Source organism: Rhinolophus hipposideros, assembly GCF_964194185.1.
Source record: "Rhinolophus hipposideros genome assembly, chromosome: 2".
In the NCBI taxonomy this organism is placed as follows: Eukaryota; Metazoa; Chordata; class Mammalia; order Chiroptera; family Rhinolophidae; genus Rhinolophus; species Rhinolophus hipposideros.
In genome coordinates, this window is record NC_138048.1 from 110,783,235 (window position 1) to 110,804,123 (window position 20,889).

Genomic DNA, 20,889 nt, shown 5'->3' on the forward strand with positions numbered 1-20,889 from the left:
AGTGTTGACTGTGAGTGTTGAGTGTTACCAGTGAGTGTTACCAGTGAGTGTTGACAGTATTGACAGCGTTACCAGTGAGTGTTGACAGTGTGTTGACAGTGTTACCAGTGAGTGTTGACTGTGAGTGTTGAGTGTGAGTGTTACCAGTGTTGACTGTGAGTGTTGAGTGTGAGTGTTGAGTGCTACCAGTGAGTGTTGACAGTGTTACCAGTGAGTGCTGACAGTGAGTGTTGACAGTGTTACCAGTGAGTGTTGACTGTGAGTGTTGAGTGTGAGTGTTGAGTGCTACCAGTGAGTGTTGACAGTGTTACCAGTGAGTGTTGACAGTGAGTGTTGACAGTGAGTGTTGACAGTGTTACCAGTGAGTGTTGACTGTGAGTGTTGAGTGTTACCAGTGAGTGTTACCAGTGAGTGTTGACAGTGAGTGTTGACAGTGTTACCAGTGAGTGTTGACAGTGAGTGTTGAGTGTTACCAGTGAGTGTTACCAGTAAGTGTTGACAGTGAGTGTTGACTGTGAATGTTGACAGTGTTACCAGTGAGTGTTAACGGTGAGTGTTGTGTGCTGATGTGATTTGATCCCCAGGACCCTTTAGTCATCTGATGCACTTGCGTGATGTCTGGCGGAAGTGTGTATGAGGACAGCACTGGTGTCACCTGGCCGCCCCTGGGGGGGGTCAGTGCTGTGCTGTCCGCATGTGGAGCGACATGCTTGTGAGCGTGTGTGTCTTCCTCAGAGTGTCCTGAACAGGATGCACGTGGTTAGCATCCCATACGCACTGATGAAGGTGAACCCACTGTCCTGGATCCAGAAGGTGTGCTCCTATAAAGGTGAGGGGTGGCACCATTGTCCCATTGTCCTCCTGTTCAGGAGGCTTTTGGCACTAGTCTCCAGGGAAAACAGCCAACAGGCAGAGCTACAGACGTGGGCGGAAGGGTCCAGCCGCCAGGTCTCAGACGCCCCAAGTGGCGCTGACACCACGCTGTGTGCTGGCTGTCCTGTGGCCCCGCCTGTGTGTGCACAGCACTGTTTAGTGATAGCTCTCTTCTGCAAGAACCACAGGCTCTTAATTTTATTCTCGAAATTTCCCTTACAGTCACATCAGTACTCCGAATTCTTAGTATTTGTGATGGTGTTAATTTGAAGTTAGGGCTTTGCAAGCCACCAACAGCAAAGCAGTTTATTCAGACGAAGCCGAGTGCTTGTGATTGACCGGCTGAGGGTGGGGCCTCGCCGGGTCCTGCCCTCCGCCTCCAGTCGGTCACCCTTGTACAGCCCGGCGTCCCTCCGCTGTGCTCCGGGGCGCTTGAGGGCACCCTCAGGACCCCCCAAGGCTGGGCCTAGGGCCGCCCTCCATACCACCCTTTCCTGGGCACCCGCTTTTACATTCCCGCCTCCGCTAGGAGCTAGTAGTCGAGTGGGTCACGGGTGCGGGCGAGGGGCACGAGCTCAGCTCGCACGTCTTCAGGGCGGCCACGAGGTGGCGGCTGTGCGTCTGCCCTGTTTGTGGGGTTGGCGGGGCTGCCCTCCAGCAAGGCCGGGATCGGGGCGCAGGCATCGCCCACACCGAAGCTTCCGCGGCCACGGCTGCGCGGGCCGTGCACCCGGGGCGTGGGTTCTCCGGCCACAGCCAGGCCTGTCCGGGGTGGTCGCCTGGGCGGGGCCGGCCGGCCTGCTAAGGGCCCGCCCGCCGGAGCTCGGGCCGCAGGGCCCAGGCCAGGGCCGCCCTCACGCGCGCCCCTCCCCGCAGCCCGCGCCGCGCTGGTGAAGTCCCGCGACATGCACTGGTCCCTGCTGGCCCAGCGCGGCCAGCGCGACGTCAGCCTCAGCTCGCTGCGCATGCTGCTCGTGGCGGACGGCGCCAACCCGTGTGAGTGACCCCGACTCGCCCCGCGTAACCGCTCCTGGCCACTCGCGTTGTGGCCGCTGCATTTGCAAGCGGCTTTAGCCCGAGAGTCGTCTTTCCCGAGAAACGCCCCAAGTGCGCGCCCGGGCGCCTGCAGCTTCAGGCCGCCGTGGCTCCCCACGCCCCACGCCCCTGCCTCTGGCGGGAGCTCCCCGGCGCGTGGGGCGTCCCCGGGAGCCTCGGGGACATCCGGGCCCTCCTGTGAGGCACAACGCAGACACCACGTAGGTGGGAGTATCGCTGTTGGCGCGGAGGCTGGCCTGCCATCTGGTCCCTGTCCGGTGTGGCCCCAACACCCCTGGGCTCCTGGGTACCCCATTACTCGCGAGAGCACCGCACCCTCCGGCACCCAAAGCTTGCGGCTCCCCCTCCACACCAGAGCCCAGCAGGGTCCCAACCTCCGGCCTCCCAGACAGTCGTGCTGCTCACTTGTCTGCGTCCCCACCCATGCCCCTGGCCAGGCTGCTTGTCCACTTGTGGTCACCGCCAGGTCCTCAAAGGACGCCCGCTGCAGTGCTGTGCTCTGCCTGCACCCCACAAGCTCCCCACTCCCAGGCTGGCTCCCCCTGCAGACCCCGTCCTCCTGCAGTGACTGCTGCTCCACCTGCCCCCAGTTTCCTGTAGCACTGACCCATCTGGATTGCCTGGCTTGTCCTCTGCTGTCCCCTGGTGCCCAGCATAGGGCTGGACACAAGGGCACCTGGGAACAGCTCCCTTCCTTTCCTCGGGCCTTACTGGAGGTTTGTGGTACAGCCCTGGGGCCCTGCACAGGCAACACTCAGCCTCCTGGGAACTGAGTTTTGGTATCGATGGCACCACAGACCGTGGCCGGGTGAAACTGGTGGACAGGGCGCAGGCCACCCTGTGGGGAGGAGTGGCCAGAGGTTGCTGGGCAGGCACTTGTAGGAACAGGGCGCTCATAGGCACGTGGGCCCCTGGGTGTGCCAGGTGAGGCTCCGGAGCACGCCCCAGTCACCTGTGCAGACCTTGGAGCACAGGGGTGAGGCTGTGTGCAACAGGGACACACGGCTGGCGGGAGTTAGGCCTCAGAAGCAACATCGCCGTTAGAAATAGGCTTTCTGTGAGAAATTTCCACCTTCTTCTGTTGCTTTGAAAAGTCATGATGTTGTCATGGAAACAGCCCTCACCCTGCCACTCCCCCATGAGGCTTTGCGCTGTGCTGTTCAAACAAGAAGTGGAGGGGTGAGCATCTGCGGGCTTGTCGGCCTTGCGTCACTTTCAGGCCCCGCTCTGTGTCACACAGGGTCCATCTCCTCCTGTGATGCCTTCCTCAACGTCTTCCAGTCCAGAGGCCTGAGGCCGGAGGTCATCTGTCCCTGTGCCAGCTCTCCTGAGGCTCTGACGGTTGCCATCCGCAGGTAGTGTGCCTGCTTGCCGTGTCCTATAAACGGCACTCTCTCCCGCATTCCGTGCTGCCAGCTGCGGTGGGATTGCTCCTTGGTGGAGGCCATCATGACCAGTGCCACTCCTGTGCCCCCGGCTGCTGGCGTGGCAGTGGGCAGGTGTGCCCCACGGTCCACTCCTGCCGATCACCTCTCGCCTGTCCTATGGCTGCGGGCAGCGTGCCCACAGTTAAGGGCACCTTCCACTCCCTTAGGTGGCGGGCGTCAGCTGTGGTCCTGCGTCCTGTGTGTGACACTGTGTGAGCACGTGTGTGAGCACGCATGCATGCGAGTGTCTGTGGCCCGCATATCAGTCGCACTTCCCAGGAGGACAGCTTCTCCTCCCTCACGAGCTGTAGGGTCTTCATACCTTTGTTCTGTGCTGTGTCTTTGCTCAGGAGCATGAGACATGATCTTACTGGGAAAATACTGGCCTTGGTTTCTCACTGTTCTGTCACTGCTGCATGACACATTGCTCCCAAGCTTGGTGGCATAGGAGGAGTCCATCTAGCTCAGTGCTGACCACAGTCAGGACTGGCGAAAGGTTTGTGCAGGGGTGCTGGCCGCAGTTGGACGCTCTCTGCGCTGGCCCCGGGTGGGGAGCTGCAGACACGGCCTCCTTCCGTGTGCCGTCTCAGGGCCCTGCTGGACGCCTCACACCTGTCATTCTGCTTACCTGGCTGCCCAGTGAGTCTCCCAGGACCAGCAGGTGTCAGCTGAGTCACCTGTGACCTACATTGGAAGTCACATAGCATCACTTCCTGTTGTCACAGGCCTGCCAAGTGGAGGCCCCACAGCAGAGGACACCCACAGTGTGGTGGGGAAGGAGCGGCATCTTTAGGAATGTGTTGTCACACGCCATTCTCATGTGTGCGCAGAGCAGGGCCCGGGTGCAGCCTCGGCCTGCAGGCCAGGTGGCCCTGGGGACCGCCACCCAGGCCTTGGCCGCTCATCAGCCAGTCGCTTTGTCTCCCAGGCCGCCCGCCCTAGGAGGACCTCCTCCGAGAAAGGCTGTGCTGTCCATGCACGGCCTCAGTTACGGGGTGATCCGAGTCGACACTGAGGAAAAGCTGTCAGTGCTCACTGTCCAGGACGTCGGTCAGGTGATGCCTGGAGGTAAGGGACCAGCTGGGGGGGGTGTCCACCACTGAGTGACATGAGAAGAGGCGCAACTGCCCAGGCTCTGGAGGAGTAAGTGCTCTGCAAGCACCTGTGAGGGATTTCTTAAAAATGTTTTTCCATGCAAATTGGGGTTTTAATTTATACTATTTTTTTCCATTTTTTGCCTCCATTTGTATTAAGTTTAGACTTCAGCTAAAAACAAGAGTGTGTTTATATCCCCAAGCCTGACTTGTAGACCCAGTGTCTGGGGAGATGGTGAGCCCACGGTCTTCATACGTTCACAGTGAGGCCTTATCCCCATGGCCCCAGGACGTCTGGGTAACTCGACAGTTAGGTTGTCCCAGCAAGGCCCATAAGTGTGCGTCATGTTAGGAGCATGAACTAAGGTTCGCAGACATTCCTGTGGCTTCCAGAGGGGCCTTGGGAGCCATCCTGCACATCAGCCCGTGGGCCTAAGATTGGCTTGACATCGCCTTGCCCGCGCGGCCAAGCGACGGTGACGGAACCGTCTCCCTGCGGTTCCGCAGGCATGTCCACACGGAGTGACAGTGTGAGTGGGGGCTCTGCTTGGGCCACTCTGAGGTCCCCCCTCCGTGCAGCTGCCCCACAGCTGCTCCAGCTCCCCTGCTCACCTTGCTGGCCCTTCTGGGCATGACACGCAGGTGTCCTGACCCACCCTGTGACTTCTGGGGACCAGGTTCCCTCCTCTCTGTCCGGCACCCTGACCCGGTGCTGCTGTAATCATCCAGGTGGCAGGTCCTCAGGCCTGCGTCAGGCAGGTGAGGGCAGGCCTGTGCCACCTGCTCCAGAGGGAGGGCCCGCAGCACATGCCGACCCCGTGTGAGGGACACTTGGGCTTTCACGTTTCATTCCTGCTCACACTTCCGTGATGTGAGATGTGCTTTTCTCTCTAATTTTACCATACGCGTGGAATCATCGGTCCTGGAGTCACTTGAACACGAGGATGAAACATTTTACACGCAGCAAGGATGGGGAGTCTTACTGGTTTTCAGTAGTTATGAGGACAGCACAGTAAAATGTTGGTGAAACACAGTCTTGGGGAATGTTTCTGAATGAAAGCATAAGGGACTTTTATATTAGTGTTGTGTCTTACTAATAAAAAGTGGACGAGATAGACTGTGTGTGCACAGTGCTCCCCTTGGCCTGTGTGTGTGTGTGTGTGTGTGTGTGTGTGTGTGTGTGTGTACGATGTTCCCAATATGAAGTGCATTCTGGCCTTTTGTGCTTTTCTGTGGGCTACGTCGGGAATGTGTGTCATCACAAGTGTGCACTGAGAGTCCTGCGTGTGAGCTGAGGGCCGCTGCCTTCAGCCCCACGTCTTCTCGTCTGAGGCTTTCACTGATTTGGTGCAAATGGAGACAAGTAGTGACCACTGCCCTGTGTTGGTCCCCTGCTGACCGTGTTCAGAGATGAGACTATATTAGAAAAACTCAAGGGTGAAGGAAGGACGAGGTCTCAGGGCCGCAGGCCACTTAATTCACCAACAAGCAATGAGTTCCATGTGCTGGACCAGCGTACATGCTGGTGGGCATTGTGCCCCATTTGGAGGCTGCATCTGGATGCCTGCCCTGTGGCAGGGCTGGGTGGCCTGGGCCCACACATGCACAGTCCCCAGGGCCGAGAGCTGATGGGCGGGCAGCAGGCAGGAGCATGTCAGAGGTGTACCACTTAGTGAAAGCAGAATGGGTGACAGGCTGTGGCAAGGGCCACACCGAGGCCTGCATGACACTGGGGTCCGTCAGGCTCCTTAAAGCAAACGTGAGAGATGGTGGCTGTCGGTAGCCGGGTCAGCCAGCGTCTCATGTGCGTGTTGCAAGGGTGCTGGGAGCGTGGGTGTTCCGTCAGTCCTGGCTTATTACAGCTGTTTGTGTCGCCTCAGCCTGGTGTCTGCTATGTCAGATGCAAAGACATGACCAGGTGGAGTGTGTTATGCACGTCAGCCATTGTAAGAACACACTGCAGACAGCAGCAGGCAGGTCCCTGGGAGCAGTGCGCTTACATGTGATTGTGACTGGGTGGGCGGTTCTCTTTCAGCGAGTGTGTGTGTTGTGAAGGTGGACGGTGCCCCGTACCTCTGTAAGACTGATGAGGTTGGCGAGGTGTGTGTCAGCTCGAGTGCGACCGGCACGGCCTACTATGGACTGCCTGGGGTCACGAGGAATGTCTTTGAGGTTTGTACCTGTGCACTGCAGTGGAGTCTGCGAGCATCAGTGGGTGCAGGGAGCCGTCCTCCGTGGCTGCTCCGCCGGGTCAGCTGGGACCTTGCAGCCCTGACGGGAGTGGAGGTTGCCCAGGCCAGCTAGCAGTCTGCATGCCAGAGTTGTTGGGGTGGCCACAGGGCCCAGTGAGCACCCACTCCTTGGGCCAGCATGCAGATAAAGGGACAGACGCTGGAACACAGGCCTGTGGGGGACCCCTGCATGTGGGAGCCCAGGGAGGGTCTCATCAGGCAGCGGAGACTCTGGGCCTGGGGCTGCCTCTTCCCCTCGGCAGACGTGGGTGATGCCCCAGCTGCGTGTGCGTGCTGAGCTCCCACCTGCCAGTGGGTCCTCATCCTGGACCACCGCCTGAACAGGCCCCTCCGCTCTGTGCAGACTGTCCCTGTCACTGCGGGAGGAGTGCCCGTCTCCGACAGGCCCTTCACCAGGACGGGGCTGCTGGGTTTCGTAGGCCCTGTGAGTATCCCCACCACCAGACCCGGGCCCCTGGCAGGGTGGGGGGTGCTGCCGGCCTCTGCTGAGCATCTAGAGGCCCAGTGCTGGACCACCCACTGCAGAGCACTGTCAGCCACGTCAGCAGTGCCGCCTTTGGGACCCATGCCCGCTGCCCAGAGCCTTTTACAAACCTCCCCACTGCAGGCTTCCTTGCCCCCCACCCGCCCCTTCGCCCCACCCGAGCACTTAGGCCGCGGGGCCCTCCCCCTACACGCATCCAGCACGGTGCCGCTCTTCCCTTTTGTGGCCCCTGTGTGTCCTGCATCCTGACCAGCGAGCGCCCTTGCCTTCAGGGTGACCTGGTTTTCATCGTGGGCAAGCTGGACGGGCTGATGGTGGTCGGGGTTCGCAGACACAACGCGGATGACATTGTGGCCACCGCGCTGGCCGTGGAGCCCATGAAGTTTGTCTACAGAGGCAGGTGATGCGCTGCGGGTCCCTGTGCTATGGCTTCGGTCCCTGCCACCTAGGACTGGAGAAGCCCGTGTGCGGGGGGTGGGGGCAGGGACTGCGCACACAAGCCCCACAGAGAAAAGGGTGACATTTGCAGCAAGGATGGCAGCGTTAGTGTCCTCGCCGTCCCAAGAGCTCAGGTGGCCCTCTAAGACAGTGCGGTCTGAATATGTACGTGGGCACAGACCCCATAGGGAGCCCCTCCCACCAGAGCAGTGAGTACCAGAGCCCACGCCCTGTCTCCTGGGTTTAGCAAGACAGGCAGGGTCTCTGCCTACCCTCAGCTCGCCTTTTCTGACACTTAGGCAAGCACTAAAGATTCTCATTTCCACTGAGCACATTAACAGACCCGAGGCCTACTGGATGGGCCCCTCCAGCACCGTGCAGCCCCTGTCCAGCCCCCTCTAGCTCCAGTGTTGTCCTGAGGGAAGCAGCCTAGCCCTGGTTGGCCCAGTCAGCCAGCTGCATCTTTACATTTTGTCCTCACGAAGTGCTTTTATTACTCAAACTAGGGTGTCTGTGAGCCTGGCCAGGCCCTGCCTTGAATATTTTAAAGAATTCATGAGGGAATTTTGCCAGGTGTGGGGGTCAGCTCTGGGTGCTGGCCTCTCCCAGGTCAGGTGATGGGCATGGGGGAACCGCCCAGGAGAGACCAGCAGGGCAGGCCTGTGGGTTTGTGCAGCCCACAAAGCATCCCAGGACGTCACTGCCTCTCCTAGCAGAGGAACCCGGGAACAATGGGGAGGGGAAGAAGGGCAGCAGTGCAGATGGCAGACGTGGGAGGAGGGTGCCTCGGGAGCTGGAGCTGGAGCTCGGACTGGAGCAGAGTCCACGGGTGGCTTTGCGACGTCTCGCCACTGACACAAGACCAGGCAAAACGGAGTGGGGCTGGTGGAAGAGGATGCCAGTGCAGTCAAGTTTTAAGTTCCGAAGGGGAACTTTTAACCTAGATTTTATCTTCATCCAAATTGTCACTGAATCGTGTAGTTGTAATAAAAATATTCATGGGTATATGAATTTCAGAAGTTTAGACACAAGGAAGATCCCTTTTGTGCAAATATTCTTAGATGAGGTACTAAGAGAAACAAATTCAGGAAATGCTACAAGACGTATGAAACGGAAGAAATTTAATACTGGGTAGATTGTTGTATAGGTTGTGTGCGAGTGTGTGCATGTTTGCACACCAGACAAGGAGCGAATGAGAGGAAGTGTGTGCATAAAGGCCCAGAATCAGAACGGCAGACGTGCTGGCGTATGGTTTCATGGGATACCAGCTTCTTGGCTGACAAGGAAAAAGGGAGAGATCAGCTCAGAATCTAGAAGAGGGAAGGTGACCCAGAGAAGAGAACAGGGTTGAAATTCTTCAGGTAGGGGCAGCAACTCACAGGGCGACATAGAATCAGTTGGATTAAAAATGTAATTCATGATACTTGTAGACGAATTAAGGAAAACTTTCTGCTAAACCGCGAGCCTGGGGGTTTTCCTTTGCTGGGAAGTGCTCTCTGCGTGACCGAGTTGCAGGGCCAGCGAATTACACTAGCTCTTCCATTGCAGGAGGTGAGGGGCTGGTTACCTGCTAACTTCTCCCAAGCAGCCCGTGGGGGCTGTCCTCACACACCAGCACTTGCGCCCTCCCTCTCCAGTGACAGGAGGCGTCTGTCCCCGCAGTGTCCTCTGCTGGGGGGCCATCTTTGTCCTTGTCCTCCCAGGATTGCCGTGTTCTCCGTGACGGTGCTGCATGATGACCGGATTGTGCTGGTGGCCGAGCAGCGGCCAGACGCGTCCGAGGAGGACAGCTTCCAGTGGATGAGCCGCGTGCTGCAGGTGGGTGGCCACGTCCATCCCGTCAGCCCCAGCCCTGCACACAGGCGGTCGGAGGCCCTCTTGCCCACCCTCTGCTGGGCACCTTCACGGCCCTCCAGCCGCTGAGCAGGCCAGCCAGGGGCCCCGTCACTCCACCCACGCCTGCCCATGGGGCACTTGTGGGGACCCCCAGGGTCAGGCCCTTCCCCCGCCTGCACTGCACACACAGGAGCCACTGAGGCTATGAGGTCTGTGAGGGTGAGGAGCCTCTGAGAGCAGCTCAGCCACGCCCTGCGTGTCCCGCCACGCCGCTGTGGGTCCCGCCACGCCGCTGTAGATTAGGATGCTTCAAATGGAAGGACCATGCAGGCTCTGAGTGGCCACTCGGCAGTGGGCAGGCTGTGGGGCAGGAGCTGCCCACGTGCTGCGACTGTCCCCACATGTCACACACCAGTGCACCAGAAGGAATGGCACTGTCACCCCACGTGCTGGTCTCCGACTGAGCGACAGTGGGGACACTTGCACCACACATGTCTCCTCTGTACTCCTTGAAATGGACTGCAGAGTCCGGGAAGGAGCAGGGGTTACAGTCCGTATGTGCACAAACCTTAACTACACGTCCAGGGAGGGGTGTGGTCAGCTGGATGGGATTTCCACGCAGATGAGCCATTTCCGGTGCAGGTGGTAAGCTCTGATGTTACGATAATTAGGCTGCAGGACACACCCTCCGTCCTGCAGGTTCTCCCATGTCCCCTTGCATTAGTCCCCAGCCCTCACCTGCACCCTGTATGTCCAGCCCACGAAGCCAGTCGCTCTGTCGCTGCAGGTGGACTAACGACATACTCTGTAGGGCCCCGGGTGGCTCCTCATCATGGCCTGGGACCCCAAGGTGGTATGGGGGCCACTTCAGTCCTTAGTGCCAAGTCGACTTCCATTTCATCTGTTCACACCTTGGTGGACACCTGGGTAGTTTCTTTCTGGCTGTTGTGAGTAAAACTGCTGTGGAAAATGGTGTACAAGTCCTTGGGTGGGATTCAGTTCTGGCAGCTCTCCAGGGGCGCTCTCAGGTCCATCGCGTGCCTTTGGTGCTGCCCCACAGCCCCCGAGAAAGAACAGCGTCGTCCAACGGCACCGCCTCACCTCAGGAGCCCAGCGAGCCCTGAGCGTCAGAGGAATGAGGCACATTTATTTTAAGTAGAAGTTTTTGTGTGTTATTATGGAGTATTTCTAATGCACCAAACCTAAAAACAGGAGTGAAACAGGCCACATGTCCCCATCGCCCTGCTTTAGCAGTTGTCAATCCAGGTCCCATCTGTCACCACCTGTCCTACCCCCTTCTCCCTCAGGAGGGTTTTGAACCCAATCCCAGATGTTACATCATTTTATCTGTAAAGATTTTAGTATTAATTTCTGTAAAAAGAAATACCATTATCACGTCTTAATAATTTCTTTTCAAATTTTCTTTTATTGAGTTATCGTTGACATATTGTCCAAGGTGGACAATGTGACGATGCGACGTCTCTCCGTGTTGTGCCACGGCCACCACAGTGCATCTGCTGGGCATCACCACGCACAGTCACAAACTCTCTCCCTGGTGATGAGAACCTCTAGGACCTCCTGTCTTAGCAAGTCTCAGAGGCACAAAGCAGCACTCGCACTGCAGTCCCACGCTGTGCGTTCATCCCAGGACTTACCTTGTAACGGGAAGTTTGCTCCTTGGATCCCTTCACCCGGCTCAGCCCACGCCCGCCTGTAGCCACCACCACTGTTCTCTGTATCTGTGAGCCGGTTTGCTTTAGATTCCACATACAGGGAGAACACGTTATTTGTCTTTCTGTCGGACTGACTTCACTTAGCAGGGTGCCCTCCGGGTGTGTCCATGTCACAAATGGCAAGATTTCATCCTGTTTCATGGCTGAAGGACCTTCCATTGTATGTGTGTCTTACGTCTGCTTTGTCCAGTCATCCGTCGGTGGACACCCAGGTTGCTTCCACATCTTGGCTGCTGTAAAGAATGCTACAGTAACCAGAGGGGTGCAGACATCTTTTTGAGTTAGTGTTTTCATTTTCTTCAGACAAATACCCAGAAATGGCATTGCTGGGTCGTAAGGTAGTTCTATCTTTGATTTTTTGAGGACCCTCCATACTGTTTTCCCCAGTGGCTGCACCAACTTGCTGTCCCACCAACACAGCACGAGGGGTTCCTTTTCTCCACATCCTCGCCGGCACTTGTTGTTTGTTGATTTATTGGTGATGCCATTCTGACAGATACGTGATATCTCACTGTGGTTTTGATTGCCTTTCCCTGATGATGAGTGACACTGAGCGTCTTTTCATGTGCCTGTTGTCTGTGTGTCCCCTTTATGGAAACATTCAGATCTTCTGCCCACTTTTTAATTAGCTTATTTTGGGTTTTTGTTTGTTTGCTTGTTTGTTTTTTTGCTATTCAGTTGTATGAGTTCTTTCATATTTTGGATCTTAACCCCCTATTAGATATATGATTTCTGCCATTCCATACGTTGCCTTTTCATTTCATTGATGGTTTCCTTTTTTGTGCAGAAACTTATTAGTTGGACATAGTCCCAATTGTTAATTTTTTATTTAGGTGCCTTTGCTTTTGGTGTCAAATCCAAAAAGTCGTCACCAAGGCCTATGTCAAAGAGTGCACTGCCTATGTTTTCTTCACAGAGTTTTATGGTTTCAGGTTATAAATTCAAGTCTCTAATCCATTTTGAGTTGACTTTTGTGTCTGGTGTAAGCTAGTGGCCTTGTCTCATTCTTTGGCATGTGTCCGTCCAGTTTCCCCAATACCATTTGTTGAAGAAACTGTCCTTTCCCCATTGTATATTCCTGGCTCCTTTGTTGTAAATTACCAGGTGACTGTTGGTTTACTTTTGGGGCTCTCAATTCTGTTCCATAGTCTAGTCACCGTATTGGATTTCAGTAGTTTGAAATCCAGGAGTGTGAAGCCTCCAGCTCTGTTGTTTCTCCAGATTGCCGTGGCTATTCGGGGTCTTTTGTGGTTCCATACAAATTTTAGGATTTTTGTTCTATTTTTGTGAAAAATGCCTTTGGAATTTTGATAGGGATTGCAGTGAATCTGTAGATGGCTTTGGGTGGTGTGGACATTGTAACAATACTCTTCTAATCCATGAGCATAGAATGTCTTTTCCATTAATTTGTGTCATCTTCAGTTTTCTTTATGAGTGCCTTACAGTTGTCAGTGTGTAGGCCCTTCACCTCTCGGCTAAATTCATTGCTAAGTATTCTTTTCAATGCAGTTCTAAATGGGATTATTTTCTTAATTTCTCTTTCTGATAGTCTGTTATTAGTATACAGAAATGCAACAGGTATGTGTATATTGCTGTAGTGTCCTGAAACTTGATTGAATTTGTGTATTATTTCCAATAGTTTTTTGGTGGAGTCTTTAGGGTTTACTATAGATAACATCGTGGCATCTTCAAATAGAGACAGTTTTACTTCTTCCTTTCCAATTTGGATGCCTCTTATTTTTTTCCTTTTTCTTGCTTGATTGCTCGGGCTAGGGTTTCCAGTACTAGGCTGAATAAAAATGGTGAACAGACCTCCTTATCTTGTTCCTAATCTCTTTCTTGTTTTCTCAGTTAACAAGCTTTCAGCTTTTCCCCATTGAGTGTGATGTTAGCTGAGGGTTTGTCGTATGTGGCCTCTATTATGCTGAGGTACATTTCTGCAATACCCACTTTGTTGAGAGTTTTTGTCATAACAGTAATTTCTGATGTAATTAACTTGTCACTATTTAAATTTCCTGATTATCTAATGTTCTTTTTGTTTTTAATTAAAGTTTGTTGGGATGACAGTTGTTAATAAAGTTACATAGATTTCAGGTGTACAATTCTGTATTACAGCATCTATAAATCCCATTGTGTGTTCACCACCCAGAGTCAGTTCTCCTTCCATCACCATATATTTGATCCCCTTGACCCTCATCTCCCACCGATTATCTAAGTTTAGTTGGTTGGTTAGACTCAAGGTCAAAATGAGGAAAAGATTTCATTGGTTGTGGCAGGTCTTTAAGTCTTTTTAATCTGTATGGACTCCTCCCCTGTCATATTTTTCTTTCAGTTTGTTTATTGACAAAACCAGGTTGTTTGTCAGTGTGTTTCACAAACCTGAATTGTGATGAGTCCACCTCTGCAGTGTCATTTAATGTTCTCCTCTGCCCCTTGTATAGTTCCTGCATTTTGATGTTAGAGCTAGAGGTTTGATCAGATGCAGCTTCCGCTTTCTGCCACAAATTCTTCCTAGAAGGTGGCGTACAGTGCCTGGTTGTTTAGCATTCCTGGGTCCACTGGTCTGTTCGGACATCACCGTGGTATGCCTGTGATGCTGTCTCTCCTTGGTCATCGCAACTGGAGCAGCTTTAGAAGTTTCTTCTTCAAAGAGTGCCATGTCCTGTTGGAACCCCTGGGGACCTGGAGGGCAGGACCTGCAGGAAAAGAAGGTTGATGATTGATTTCAGAGTAGTGAGGTGGTTTCCTGGAATCCTTTAAACGTGCCCACTGGGTTAGGTTATATTTGTTTGCTTCATTGTGAACTAGTGGATTTAAGCAGATTGGGTATGTTTCAGTGTATTATAGTTACTTGATTTTTCAGTGCTCAGTGGGAGCTTCTTCAAACCTAAACCGCTGGGGAGGCCCTTTGGCATCCCCAATCCTTTGGGGCCACACCAAAGAACAGGAAGACCAGATGCGGGGGAGGCAGCGCCTTTTGTGCCCTAGGCCTGTCACGGCTGGGACCCCAGGAGCCCAGCTGCCTTCCAAGGAAAATGCAGTTTGCGACCACGATCTGCATATTTGGTATCACTGGCTTAGTCATGTTTCTGGGCTTTTAAGTGGACAGAGTAGGAAATGATGTCTGTGTGTGCAAGATTTCCTACATCCTAAGTTTATGCTGCTACATAGTTTCATCTCAAATTCAAGACCATGAGGTTTTCACCTGACTCATTGCTCTCCCTTCTGCCACACTGCACAACTCTAACAGAAGGGCTCATGTCCCTCAGGCCCTCGACACACTGCAGTCTCGACCTCTATGACCTCTGCAGCATGAGATTTCTGAGCAGCTTACGATATTTCTGCCCATCGGGCATATCACACCAGGACTGGGCTAATCAAATCACCGTGTTTAAAATCAGTTTCAATAGGTTCTGTCTGTGGGGCTCTGCCACCAACCTGATTCCAGGTGGTGGAGTGCGTTTTATTTTGCTCTGGTTGTTAGGGGTTGCTTTTTAAAATTCTGAGTATTTTGCATATAAAATATGTACATGGTCCCAAAGTTAAATCTGAAAGAAGGTCTACCTGGAGAAGACCTGCTTTCATCCCAGTTTCTCAACTCTCTCCACAGGAAGTCACTCAACACGGCTTCTACCCCTTATCCAACTGCATTTTTTGTGTGGTGGTTTTTTTATTGGGGAATATTGGGGAACAGTGTGTTTCTCCAGGGCCCATCAGCTCCAAGTCATTGTCCTTCAATCTAGTTGTGGAGGGTGCAGCTCAGCTCCAAGTCCAGTCGCTGTTTTCAGTCTTAGTTGCAGGCGGCACAGCCCGCCATCCCATGTGGGAATTGAACCAGCAACCTTGTTGTTGAGAGCTCGTGCTCTAACCATCTGAGCCATTCGGCTGCCCCTCTGGAAGCTCAGCGGCAACTCGTTGTCTTCAATCTATTTGTGGAGGCCGCAGCTCACTGGCCTATGTGGGAATCAAACAGGCAACCCTGTTGTTCAGAGCTCGCACTCTAACCAACTGAGCCATCCAGCTGCCCCAAACTGTATGTTTTTAATGGAACCCGTTGCAGATTTCTGAGTGTCTACCCAGACACAGTGTGTGTGTGTGTTACATGAGAGAGTGTGCACACGTCTTTCTCTTGTTTTCTCAGTTAACAAAGTGTCCCCATGATCCCTGTGTCTCCATGACCTTGGGCTGGAATGTCCTCAGTGCAGTGGCCAGCCCTGCAGCTCCTCGGAGCCTTGAGCTGGTCGGTGTGTCAGGTCTCAGACATGCCCCTCCTGTCCCATGTCCTCCCTTCCAGGCTATCGATAGCATCCACCAGGTGGGCGTCTACTGTCTGGCCCTGGTCCCTGCCAACACCCTGCCTAAGGCTCCTCTCGGCGGGGTTCACATCTCTGAAGCCAAGCAGCGCTTTCTGGAGGGGACGCTGCACCCGTGCAATGTGCTGATGTGTCCTCACACCTGTGTCACCAACCTCCCCAAACCTCGCCAGAAGCAACCAGGTCAGTGGTGCATCACAGTCTTCAAATGGGGGCAGCTGCACTCTGGTTAGCCACCCGCCAGTCACCAGCTCCTGCCTCCTTGGAACTAAGCCACGGAGGTGAGGAGGTTAGCATGTCACTGGTGTGAGGGCTTCGCCTGCCTATCAGAACCCCTCAGTGACTGAATTCAAGCCCAGCATGTTGGCTTTGGGTGGTGAGGCGATGGCTCCCAGGATCAGAGATGCTGCCAAGAACGGACGGACCTGGGGCGTGGGGTCTGGAGAGCCTCTACTGGCCACCTGTGTGCGCCGCCAGCTCCACCAAGGCCATGGCAGGCGGGAGTGCATTCGGTCACTTAGCCTGTGACCTGCCACAGCCACGGGCTGAGGGAACCTGGAGTCTCGACACATGTCAGTTTCACTTCCCGGGTTTAACTGTTAGATACAGTTTTCCTTCTTTTGGTTATGTGAGTTTTTAGTAAATGCTAACTTTTCTCTGTGGTTATTGGACACTAAGGTATGATTAAGTGAAATACATTTAATCAGGAAGATTTAATTTTCTGACTTATGCATGAAATACAGTAAAACAGTGAACTATATTAAGAGTTTAGCTTAAGTATTTGAAGCTCAGATTGCCCATCTTCGGCCAAAGGAGCGTCTCGGCTGGTTTCCTCGGACGGGGCCCGAGTCCGTGGAGTCTTCCTTGCTGCGGGTGGCCTGTAGGTGGCTGAGGTGCAGTTGCACCCCCCCAGATAGGTGCCATATGGCACATGTCTCCATGTGGCATTGCTTAGGCGTAAGAAAAAGGTTCCCTTTGTCATTGAGTAGAACCTTGTCTCTGGTTTCCTGAACATCCGCATCGCAGTGAAGAGTTAAATGCCTAATTCACATAAAAAGTGTGATGGAAATAAAGTCACGTGGCGGTGAGAGCAGGAGTCAGAGCTTCTCATTCTGCACCACCACCACCACCCGCCCCATTTCCTAGACGTGGGACCGGCCTCCATGATCGTTGGGAATCTGGTTGCTGGGAAAAGAATTGCGCAGGCCTCAGGGCGGGAGCTGGCCCACCTGGAGGACAGCGACCAGGCCAGGAAGGTGAGGCCCGGGCTTGGGGCTGAGGAGGGCACCCGCCCCCGCTGGACCCCCGGGGCCCTGAGCTAGCTGCCTCCCCCTCTGCAGTTCTTGTTCCTGCCGGACGTGCTACAGTGGCGAGCCCACACCACCCCCGACCACCCGCTGTTTCTGCTGCTGAACGCCAAGGTGAGGCCAGTGGAGTTTACAGTGTCCACAAGCCCCGAGGAGTGGACACTGCCCCAGCTCAGTGGTGACCTGATGACTGCTTTCCTAGGGCACGGTCACGAGCACTGCAACCTGTGTCCAGCTGCACAAAAAGGCTGAAAGGGTGGCTGCCGCTCTGACGGACAAGGCAAGACTGAGTGTTGGGGACCATGTGGCTTTGGTCTACCCCCCAGGTAAGCATACCAAGGTGTCCCAAGAGTTACCTCATCTGGTCCTCTCCACACGTGCCCTCCTCCCTCAGCTCTTCTCTCAGGGGACAGTCCCAGTGGGGCCAGTGTCACGGCCACCATTCCCACGACCATCAGAGGGACGGGTGAGCTCTGGGGCTGCGGTCCTGCACCGTCGCAGCCCCTACACCACAGCTTCCGAGACAGTGCGGGCGTTCGTTGCAGTAGTTCCTTCACGTGGCCACACCCCTTATCGATAATTATAACCAACTGTTGTTAGACTCGTGCATTTTACTTCAGCGTTTATCATCCTTTTGCCTTTTCATCTGGCTGTTCTTGCCCCACCTGTGCCCTCCATATTGCTGTTATGAAGCGGCCACCATCCTCACCACCTGCCAGGTGAAGGAACAGATTTTTGCCCAGCACCTGAGTCCCCCTGCATCCCTGCCCTAGCCACAGCCTCCTCCTTCCAAAGTTTGTCCTGACCTCTGGAGTTGCCATTTCTTCATTTCTTTGCAGTTTAATCCCCAGACATCATTCTATCTACCAGTTTTCTTTAAATTTCATGTTTTTAAAGCCTCTTAATCTATAGGCTGCCATCTTACCCTCCTTCCTTACAATTTACCTATACTAAAGATGCATGTGACCCTGCAGCTCTCACAGTGTGGACATTGCTGAGTGTCACTTGGTGCCAATCAGCATGTCCCTGGGTGCTGCATTGCCTGCAGGCTGGCAGCTGGGGCCCAGCACCGGGTCATGCGCAAGTTCCAGACCCCGGCCAGGCCTACACGGTACTGCACTGTTTCATCAGAACCAGGTGCTAGCAGGTCTCTCCTTTGTGGTTTCTGCACCACTGGTGCTCAGTGTTCAACAGTCTTCATTCATTAGGGGCCACGAAACAGAGAGATTCTAATTCTGCCACTTCTTTTTCATTAATTAGCCATGAAATTCATAAACTGACACTTCCCCTCACCTAGTATTTGGTTGCCCAGTGGTAGCACTCATACATGGAAGGCAGAAGTGTCCTTCTCTTCTATCGGTTTTTTTTTTTTTTTTAATTTTTATTTTTCTTGATTTTTTTTTTTTGTTGTTGTTACTTTTTTTTTTTTTTTTTGGCCTTTGTGTGTGTGTGTGTGTGTATGTGTGTGTTGAGAGCCCACTGGCCCATGTGGGAATCGAACCGGCAGCCTTCGGAGTTAGGAGCATGGAGCTCTAACCGCCTGAGCCACCAGGCCGGCCCTTCTGTCGGTTTTTATTAAAATGAATTTTGTTTCCTAACACACAGGGGTGACCAAACGTGAAATCCTGGGTTTAAGCAGATTTTGTGAGTTTCGGTCCTTTGTATTTATTTTCTTTATTGAAGCTCAGATTGCCCATCTTAGGCCAAAGGAGCCTCTTCTGGCTGGCGGTCCCAGACCAGGTCCCTACTCCCCGGAGGCTTCGATGCTGTAGGTGGCCTGGCTGCCCCCGGCCACCCAAAGCACATCCTGTCCCCGACCTGGAATCAGCCATTTCCCCCGGGAGCTGGGCCCTGGTGTCCCTAGAACAGTGGCCACGAGGGTGCTGATTTCTCCTGGGTCAGCTGCTGTCCATGGCCTCTTCAGGGAACAGAGCCAGGAGTGACGTCATCACGTCTTCGAGAGGCAGCACCTCACCAGCTCATACTGTACACCCAGTTCAGATTTGGGGTTAGAGGGTCTTTACTAAACCTACATTCCAGCTTCTTTGCTCCATATTGTGAATCCCGCATCTCCGGGACAGAGGACATGTCCCTCGCCGTGTCCTGCATTACACACTGCTTTCTGAGTCTGAAAGCAGCCTGAGCAGTGCACACGTGCTTTCTTCAGCCCCTCCCGCAGCTGTCTGTTGTCTGTCATGTGTGCCGTCTGTGTGTTGTCTGTCATGTGTCATCTTTCGTCTGTCGGCACCACTGCAAGCACAGCCTCTCTTCACCCCGTGATTCCAGTCCCCCCAGTAGCTGTCTCAGTGCTCACCTCAGTGCAGCACTTTCGCAAGCTGGTTCTATCATCGATTTCCCAGGAAAGTTCCTGGGAAGCATCCCCCCGAGTTCTTGCTTATTGATAATAGTTTGTACACTTATATCATTGAAAGTCACTTCTGCTGGATAAAGAATCCATGACTCACATTTTCTTTCCTGGGTGTCTTATGTCTGCTACTGCATGCTCCCTCTCCTGAGAGCCGGGTTTGTCTCTTGACAAAGTCCAGAACGACAGTCCCCTGTTGTAACAGCTGCTTCTGTTGTCTCCAGTCCCTGGAGAAGGAGGTTGTTATGCTCCAGGGTGATTGGAACCGCTGGAGTTCCAGGGCACTTGCAGAGCACCCTGTTGTATGGCGAGCACAGCCCTGGCAGAGAGGAGGTGGGGACACAGCGGCTGCAGCCCTCTCTCCCCAGCCCCTCGCGGTGACAGCCTGGGGGGCATGAGAGCATTTTCCGGGCTCAGGGCTGGGCTACAGGCACGTGTCATGTGGAAGGCATACTTCGGGACAGGCGGGGCTGAAGTCACAGGGTGCATGGGCACTGCCTGAAATGCTTCCATGCAGGGCAGGAGAGAACACAGTCGGTGCCATCTTGATAATTGAGGATCTGAGTGGTGAAGGTGGCTGATGCTCTTCTCTCCTTTGGGGCATCTTTGCCTATAGAAGGTGTTTAACGAGGAAAAGAAAGTGCCCCGTGAAGTCCTGAGTTCATATAGACACTGACCCCCAGGTGGGGAGAAGCTGGGCGGGGCCTAGGACCCCGGTGGTGCAAGTGCTGTGCAGATGCTGGGGGCATGTGTGTTGCCGTTTCTTGAGGAGAGTCCCAGGCTGCCTCCCAGTTTTCAAAGGGATGGGAAACCGAAACTCTCTGCAAGCAGCAGAGGGGCGGGGTAGGGCTGGTGGGGGGCATTCTCCCCATGTCCCTCCAGTGACCGGTGTGGGAGCAGGAGCTGTGCAAGCTCGTGAAGTGAGTTCCTGCCGATACCTTCCTGGTGGTGTTTGGCAGAGTAACCGTGCCTTGCGTGCGGCATGCTGGCCCCCAGTGTGACCTCAGTGCGGCCTAGCCAGCACTGCTGCCAGGACCAGCCCGGCCCCAGGGGTCGGCACAGACCCCTGCTGATGAGCATGCTGAGCTGCCCCTGGCCCCAGTGGTCACATTCCTAGTTCCCAATGGGGCTTTAATTCGGTGAGACCAACAAATGGAGTTAAACGTACATTTTCGTCTTGACTCTGGACCTGAAACAGACTGAGACCGATGTAGCCTGAGGATGCCGGGTGGGTCCGTGTCTGATTTGAGGCAGCACCAGGACAGGCCTATGGGGTGCGGGGCACAGGCGTTCTCAGGACGGACTGAGTTCAAGCAGACATGTGGGTTCTTGGGGTGGCATGATGCCCCATGAGTGTTGGTTAAGGAGACATTTAAACACGTAGAGAAGATGCAGTTGCATCGTGTGGCTGAGGGGAAGGCGGGGACGACCCGGCCCTCCCCTGGGTTGTGGGCCTCCCTGCAGACCCGCAGCAGCACATCCCCAGGAGAGGCACCCGGGCCCGGCCACGTGGGTACCAGGCCCGTGTACGTGTGCAGCTCCCGCTGCCGTGTGCTGGTGGGGCCTAGACTTGGCAGCGCGCCCGAGGTTTCCTCGCTGGCCCCCAGGCCCGCCTGGCGCTGTGCGGGGAGCCCACCTGCAGACGGCGCTGTGTCCTTCCCTAAGCGCGTCGCCATTGGCCGGGTGGTGGCTCTGCAAACAGCAGAGCTCT

General features: G+C 54.5%; 1 protein-coding gene across 3 annotated transcripts in view; it reads left to right on the forward strand.

Annotated features, from left to right (window-relative positions):
- Nucleotides 1-20,889, forward strand: part of DIP2A (disco interacting protein 2 homolog A) — an 86,263-nt gene that overhangs the window by 53,788 nt on the left and 11,586 nt on the right. For all 3 annotated transcript variants that reach the window (XM_081077850.1, XM_081077849.1, XM_081077851.1), the window contains exons 15-26: nt 736-829; nt 1,750-1,869; nt 3,170-3,284; nt 4,285-4,424; nt 6,486-6,622; nt 7,046-7,126; nt 7,459-7,586; nt 9,328-9,442; nt 15,488-15,689; nt 16,653-16,762; nt 16,847-16,927; nt 17,016-17,139. In XM_081077850.1, coding sequence (XP_080933976.1) covers nt 736-829; nt 1,750-1,869; nt 3,170-3,284; nt 4,285-4,424; nt 6,486-6,622; nt 7,046-7,126; nt 7,459-7,586; nt 9,328-9,442; nt 15,488-15,689; nt 16,653-16,762; nt 16,847-16,927; nt 17,016-17,139 — 1,447 coding nt within the window. The remainder of the gene's footprint in view (nt 1-735; nt 830-1,749; nt 1,870-3,169; nt 3,285-4,284; nt 4,425-6,485; nt 6,623-7,045; nt 7,127-7,458; nt 7,587-9,327; nt 9,443-15,487; nt 15,690-16,652; nt 16,763-16,846; nt 16,928-17,015; nt 17,140-20,889) is intronic.